The 7,384-nt window shown below is 60.2% G+C and overlaps 1 protein-coding gene across 2 annotated transcripts; it reads right to left on the bottom strand.

The window, feature by feature from the left end:
- Positions 1 to 328: 328 nt before the first annotated feature.
- On the bottom strand, positions 329 to 6,982 carry ULK3 (unc-51 like kinase 3). Of its 2 annotated transcripts, XM_030317685.1 has the most exons (16): positions 6,826 to 6,982; positions 6,031 to 6,171; positions 5,824 to 5,944; positions 5,243 to 5,347; positions 4,361 to 4,504; positions 4,070 to 4,152; positions 3,564 to 3,719; positions 3,314 to 3,419; positions 3,073 to 3,113; positions 2,742 to 2,844; positions 2,548 to 2,612; positions 2,384 to 2,462; positions 2,267 to 2,307; positions 1,831 to 1,878; positions 1,576 to 1,642; positions 329 to 1,457 (listed from the first exon to the last, which is right to left on the bottom strand). In XM_030317685.1, the coding sequence occupies exons 1-16, from the start codon at positions 6,925 to 6,927 to the stop codon at positions 1,441 to 1,443; spliced, it is 1,419 nt and encodes a 472-aa protein (XP_030173545.1). In that variant the 5' UTR covers positions 6,928 to 6,982; the 3' UTR covers positions 329 to 1,440. The 2 variants fall into 2 exon arrangements, with proteins under 2 accessions (XP_030173545.1, XP_030173546.1); XM_030317686.1 differs by lacking the exon at positions 6,826 to 6,982 and having other exon boundaries at positions 5,824 to 5,867; positions 6,031 to 6,118.
- Positions 6,983 to 7,384: the final 402 nt, after the last annotated feature.

Raw genomic sequence — 7,384 nt, 5'->3', positions numbered from 1 at the left:
GCTAGGCAACTGCTGCCTTGGTTGCTGCCCCAGGGGTTGGGCTTTAAGTCCCCAAAGATGCTCCTGAGACCTGGTAGGGGGAGAGTGTGGGGCCCTGGAGAGCTGGGTATGAGCACAAGACACCCTAGAGGATGCCCTGTGTCCCAGTCTGGCTCACTGCTCACTCACCGGTGCAGGGAAAGGGGGGATAGGGTGGCCAGGGGTTCTGTCTGGGACCTTCCCCCGCCCTCCCTGAGGTTTCCCAGCTTTTCCTGGGGCCTCTCCAGCCCCAGCCTGAGAACAGGTGCTACCTCTCTTGTTTTTCCCAGGGCAAGAAGAGAGGCACAAGTTCAGAAAATAATTTAATAGAGAAACCATGAATTATATTCTTTACACCTAGCCTCCTGCAAGGAAGACAGACTCCTCTTGCCCCAAGGAGGCACTGAAGGGCACAAAGGTTAGAGATCGTCAACACCTTTGTGCAGTTTTTAAAAAGAATCCTCCAAGTAACTCCACGTGTGTACATTCTTCTCCAGATTAAAGTCACTTAGCTCACGTGGCGAGCTGAGGAGGTATTAACAGCGCCATTAGAGAGATGGGCGGATCCAGGCCCAGAAAAGGGAAGGGATGCACCCAGGGTCACACACTGGGGTAGCAGCAACATCAGACCTCCTGGATCGCCGGGTCCTCTGCAGCCTGATGGGTCAGGCAGCCCCCATGCGGGCCCCTTCCAGGCCAGAACCAGCTCTGTGGCTAGTAGGGGCCAAGGATGAAGGCTGAGGACCCCTCCCCTCGTGCCCCCTGGGCCAGAGCAGGAACAAGGCATGGCTTTCTTAAATTTGCCCCACCCATATGAAGTACATTATTTTCACGTCTGAAGGATTATCTTAAAATATTGAGAGGGTGGGCAGGGGTCAGCTCCCACGAAGACTGGTGAGCTCTGTGGGGTGCATACCGTGGGGTGGGTGGTCCCTGAGGGGTCTTGGAGAGCCCCATTCCAGTGCAAGGAGTGAAGGGAGTTGCAATAAGGGCTCCCAGGAAGGGCAGGGGTGGGCACAGGCACAGCTGCCTGCTGACAGAGAAGGGCAAGAGCAGAGGGCTCCCTGTCCTGTTCCCAGAACAAAAACAGAAGCCCGATGCCCCAGAAGTGACAGGCTCAGGGTCCAGCAACCACCAAATAACAGAAGTCATATGAAGGAAACTTCTCCCAGAGTCCTGCTCCCCTTCCCTCAGGGGCCAAGGCCTAGTGTTCCCAACACAAACACGGGCCATCAGGGTCTGGGAAGTGCAGAGTATCCTGAGGGGAGCTGGGGATCCTCGGATGTGGGGGGCCGCAGAGTTGCCCATCCAGGAAGCCTGTTCCACAGCACTGCAGAGGACCACAGAATTTTGGGCATCAGTCTAGGTGAGTGTGTCCCCCATTTCAGGTGGCTTATGGTCTGTCCAGTCATCCTTCTGGGGTTACTGCAGGGTGCAAGCTGTGGAGGGGAAAAGGAGAAAGCCAGTCTTAAGTCTCTGGCCAAGAGGCAGAATCCAGGGCTGCCCCCAGCCCTCACCTCTCCTTCGTAGAGGGTCAGACCCCAGGGCAGGACTCACAGCTACGAACAGACTCCGACAGCCCCTCTTTGTCCAGGCTCTCGGCTGCCCAGCGGGACTCCCTCATCTGTGGAGCATAAAGGCGGCACAGGGGTGAGAGGCAGCCAGAGGCAGGCACCGAGCCACTGAGAGCACAAGGGCAAAGGACAGAGACGCAGTGGGGAGACCTTCAGAGGGAGACCAGAGGGGGAGACACACAAAGGGGCACAGGGGACAGCCAGCCAGGAGCAGAACTCATCCGGCCCGTGTGCCCACCTTGACCTGTTCCTTCAGGTATTCAGCTCGAGCCATGAGGTTCTGAACCTGCCAAGGGAAGACGTGCCCATGGGGTGTGGGTCAAAGGGGCCTTCAAATTGCTTGCCTCCTCACTCCTGAAACTCTCCACAGCCCTCTACCCCATCAGAACAACCTCCCCCTGACCTCGTCATCCCTCCCTTCTCCAGAAAGCCTTTCCACCTGAAGCAGCCCAGCCCACTTCCTGCTGCTGGGTTCCCAGATCCGTCTGTTCCATTGCCCTGACCCCCAGCACCCGTGCCCCCTATGGAGCGCACGGGGCTACTGATTTACCAAGTCTGTGAGGACTGACTCGCAGACTTGGAACACCCCGAGGGAAGCTGAGGAGGTCCCCCATGCAGGAGCAGGGTAAGAAGACAAGAGGAAGCCCCCCAGTGCTCCCAACCCCAGTGGGCACCTCAGCGTGAAGCAGTTCCCGCCTCCGGCCTGGGGGCTCCGCTACAAAGAGAAGGAGGACACGTGGTGAGGGCCGGACAGCCCAGGGCCTGGGGAGTGTGGTGATAGGGGGCCTCACCTGCCAGGAGCACCAATAACTCCCCCAGGCCGTGCTGGTACAGGTCCAGGGCATCCTGCTCCCCACCAGCTTCCTCCTCCTGCAGCCACGGGGACACCAGGTCATTTCGGGTCATGACCCGGGCTCTTCCTGCCCCACCAGGACCCCTTGCACTGGGCACAAACCTTGGCCATGGCAGCCGAAGCCACGTCCAGGGCAGCGAGGAGGCGAGGTTTGTCTCGGGCCATCTCTGGGATGAGGGCAAGGGTGCAGGGTGAGGAGAGCAGCCTGTTTTTCATCTCAGGGAGACCACCCCATGTTGCCTCCCCCTCGGGCTGGTGGGACGCTGCTGGGGGCCGAGGCCAGGAACCAGGCCTACCTCTGAGCAGGTCTCGGGCCGAGGTCCCCTGCCTCAGCAGGGCCTGATTGGAGGAGGAGACGATGGCTTTGAGCTCCTCAGCCCGGGACACGTACTGCCCCACCTGCAGAAGGCGAGGGGCTGAAGAGGGGCCGTCCCACCCCACCTCCCTCACCAGCACCCACCTCCAAGTTCTCCCTCTGGGTCCTCAGTGACTACTCCAAGCTGTAATGTCAGGGGGTCGACTGAGGCTCAACTAGGAGAGGAAGTTCTGGTTCTAAATTCTAAGGAACCAGTCTGCAGAGGCCCCAGGCTCCCTCACCTGCTTCCCTCCGGAGACTCCCTCACCCACCTTTGCCTTGATTGCCTCCTTCCGCTGGGCATCCACTTCATCTGTAGAAGGGGGGGGGTTCACATGAGGAGTCTGCCCTGCCCCACACCAAATTCTCTGGAATCCTCAAAAGGACCAAGTTCCAGATTTACCCTCTGCTTTGTCTCCCACAAAATTCTGGGTGGGGAGCTGCTTCTGGAATCCATCCACCGCAGCTGTGGCTGCCCCACCCCTGCTGCACCCAGGGGCTCCAGGCACTCACAGTGCAGGGCGGGCACGAAGAAGTCCAGAGCTTTGCAGTAGAGAGACAGAGCGGCCGCGGCGTCCCCGTCCTGGTCCTTCTTCACTGCCTGCACCACGAGGGCGGTCTGGGGGACAGATCGGGAGTCATGTCCGCCTCCCATGCTCACCAGGAACAGAGAAGGGCAGGTCCCCCGTTCGCCACCGAATGGGGTAGATGAGCCAGCCCCCCAACCTGCCCTCACCCCACCCCATCCCACCAGCCTGCTCACCGCTCGTGCCAGGCTCTCCCCACTGGGCACATGCTCCAGGTCCACCCAGGGGTGGGCGAAGAAGTCCTGGAAGGAGATGCGACGGTTGGGGTCCCGCTCTAGGAGCCGCTGCAGCAGGTCCCGGCAGTCTCGGGAGAGCGGGGGCCGCAGGGGGAGCTGCAGGGAGGATGGAGGACAGATCACATGGGCTTCCAGCACTTCAACCCCACCCAGGGGTCCGTCAGGACTGGGGGGCGCCAAGCTGGGCCTGCGCGTGCGCCTGCTTGGCTTTCCTCCCAAAGGGGCCTGCACAACAATCCCTGGGGCCAGCCCTTTGCTGCCTGCTGTGAGCTGGTCTGGGTTTCCAGAACCATACGGAACTTCAACTTCCCCTCTAGAGCATGCCCCAGCACCACAGAGCTGGCCCAGAGCCCACACCCCAATCTGCGCAGCTGGCAGTGAGGTCTCCAAACTCAGGGCCCTGAATCCCTCTGCCCAACAAGTGTCCAAGGCCCTTCAAGACTCACCTCGATAACCCGGTTGCTCCGGATCTTCTCTTCCAGCTCCGCAAACGACCTGGAGGCAAAGGGGGGCTGCCCGAAGAGGGCTTCTGTGGAAGGGAGGCAGATGGCAGGCTGGGAGGGGATAGGGTCAAGCCTGGCCTGGCCCACCTTTGGAAGATACCCCCAGAGCAAGGTCCCTGGGCCCGCAGAGTCACATTCCTTAGACCCCTTCAGGAGTGGCCCAGAGAGGCCCGGTGTGAGGACACGTGATGTAGGATGCAGGCCCCGGGGTAGGGCCGGGGACAGAGTTCTCACCGTACAGGATGACCCCCACGGACCAGAGGTCCACACGGGCGTCGTACTGCCGCTGACACACCATCTCAGGGGCCATGTAGAGAGGGGAGCCACGCAGTACATGCTTCTCGTCCCAGGGGGACATGTGCTGTGCGAAGCCGAAGTCTGCAGGCAAGAGGCAAGGCAGCAGAGCTCCACTTGTAGCTGCTTCTACTCCAGACCTTTAAAGCCTCACCCTGGGCTCCAGGGCAGGGCTCCTCCCCACCCTCCAGGCTCACCAGGATCAATCCTACCCTGCAGCCTCTGCTCACAGCCCCTCACTCCAGATCAGCCTAGAACACCCTCCTACATCCTCCTCTGGGAGCCAGAATAAATCCCACTCACCCTGCACAGCCTCCTCAGGCTTCCTTTTCCAGGAAGCCCACCCTGATCGCGTGAGCTACAAGGATAAGGGCCCACTAGGGGTTAGAAGCTCAGGTTATACCTGGCTTTCTGGCCTCCAGCCTCAAGTCCATTCTTTTCCAAGTGCCATCAGGGGCCACAGCCACGTCCTCCCCCACCTCCCACCCTCCAACACTGCCACATACCGAGTTATGGGCTGAGCCCTAATCCTGGTGACAGACCAATTCCTGACCCTGCTCACACACTGAGCCTCGTCACACACTGAGTCTTGACCCTGACACTAGACTGAGCCCTGGCCCAATCCAGTCCACTTCTGGAGTCGAGTGTGAGTAGCCTGAGAAAAGCCCTGCCTTTTGGTGGTGGGGCTGCACTCCCCAGCCCATCATTGTGTGATGACTCAACAGAGGGTGCATGAGAACCAGGGCTGCTGAATGTGCCCAGGCAGAGGGAGGCCTCTGCACACCCACCCTCCAAACTGCATCCCTGCTCTTCTGGACACACCTGCCAATTTAAGGTGGGGCTTCTCTAAGGAGCTCAGCAGAATGTTCTGTGGCTTCAGATCCAGGTGAGAGATATTCCGTTCATGCAGGAACTGCAAGGCACTAGCTGGGGAACAAGACCCACATGAAGCAACAGGTCAGAAGAGCCCATCTCCCACCTGCCTCTCGCCTCCCCATCTGACTCTTCAAGCTTTAATACTTAAGTATCAGGTTCCTGCCACTTCTAAGAATTTGCCCCTTATGCTCTTGGGCCCCTTCACAAGTTCCCCCTCCCGGCAGGCTCCCCAGCCCTTTAGGTTCTTGTTATGTTCCTTGGCAAAGCACTTGGGTCCTACCCCTGGGCCCTGGAACATTCTATGAGTTCCTTATATTATGGAAACCTGGACTCCCCACAGATGGGGACTCCTCTCTGTCTCTCATGGCATCCTTAAGTCAGGGATAGGCACATGAGAAAGAGGGGGCCCTAAAAATCCAAGCTGGAACAGAGGCAACTGCTAAGAAGGGCTCTAAGCCTGGGGAGGGGGACTGAGCGGGGGCAGAGATCATGGGAAGGGGTGTCAGGCTGGGGTCAGAGGCTTTTACCCAACTGCTGCATGAAGACACGAGCCACCTTCTCAGGCAGAATCCTGCGGGTATGAATGAAGCGAGACAGGTCACCCCCTGCACAGAACTCCATGATGAGGTAGATGTTGTCGCTGTCCCACTGTGATTATACAAGCAGACAAACAGCTTGAAGAGAACCGCCCTTCTCCAGGTCCCTTTAGGGGTGGCCCCACCCCAGGCCCGCACCTGGAAGTCTTTCAGCTGTACAATGTGGGGGTGTCGAATGCCCTTGAGGATCTCAATCTCTGTCAGTAGATTCTCCACGGATGCCTTGTTCAGACTCTTCTTGGCTACGCACTTTATAGCTACCACCTCACGAGTGTCCTTCTATGGGGACAGGAGATGAGATGATTCTGCCTTGAAGGGGCCAGAGGGCTCTGGTTCCCTCTGCCCCTCTTCCCCCATCAACTGGGCCTACCGGCTTCCCATCTTCCCCTTCTCAGGACAGGGAGACATCGGATTCTGGAATCCCCCCCGTCCCCCCCCCCCGCTTCCCCACCCACTCTGATGCTCACCAACCCTGTTCCATAATCTGTTCCATTGTATTCTAGACTGCCCCCACTGAGGCATGTCATTCAGCGTTCTAGACCGACGCACTCCGCTTCCTAACTGGGTTCAGCCTTCTAGAACCCTGTCCCAGGGTTTTCCCAGCCCCTCAAGTATCCTCCCTCTTTTGCGCCTGTTCTTCGGCCAGTGACACCGAGCTCCACCGAGGTCTCCACCGGCCTCTCCGGAGAAAACAGGGCTGCGTGGGCGTGTGTTTGTGTTTAAGACCTAAGGGTGGCAGTCGGCTCTCAGCAACCACCTCACCCACCGAAGGACACACGGACGCTGCCGGCCGCCCGCGGGCCCCTCCCTGCTCGCACGCCGCGTCTCACCTCTCGGACGGGCGCCCACCGGGGCTAGCTCGGGGTCTGGCAGGCACAGGGGCCCGGCCCTCGACGCTTCCCCGGCCCCGGGGATGCACCGCCCCGCACCCACCTTGGCGTAGGCTTTGTACACTGTGGCGTACGTGCCACTGCCCAGGCGCTCGGTGAGGATGAAGCCGTCCAGCCGCGGGGGGCCCCAACCCGGCCCCGCCATCCCCGCCGCCCCGCTCCCGCCGTTTCCTGCTTTCAGGCGCGGGGTTCCGGCGCGCAGCCCAGCGGGCAGAACGCGCGGCCGCGGGGAGCACTCCACGCTGCCCCCAGCGCCGCCCGCCGGGACTGCAGCGCGGTGGGCGGGGCGCTGGCTTCGCACCAGGTTCCCCAGGTGCAGTTCCCGGGCGCCTGGTGATTGCGTGATCCGCCAGGGCGCGCAAGGGTCCTTTGGGAACACTGAGGTCCTTGAGGGCCGAGGCCAGCAGACAAGGTCACCAGGAGGAATCCCATCCAGGCTTTATGGCTCACGTGAGGGGCAACAGGGGAGGCGCCAGGCTGAGCAGGTGTGTGGAGTGGGGGTTAAGTCAAAGAGGCTCCAGAGGGTCCCCCTCCGACCTAGACCAACAGCTCTGAACTAGAGGTACTGGGACAAGAAGGTGCCTTTGGAAGAGACCAATAGT

The sequence above is a fragment of the Lynx canadensis genome, chromosome B3 (assembly GCF_007474595.2).
Source record: "Lynx canadensis isolate LIC74 chromosome B3, mLynCan4.pri.v2, whole genome shotgun sequence".
NCBI classification, from domain to species: Eukaryota; Metazoa; Chordata; class Mammalia; order Carnivora; family Felidae; genus Lynx; species Lynx canadensis.
Note: the sequence above shows the minus strand (reverse complement) of the source record. Positions and strands in the feature narration are given on the sequence as shown.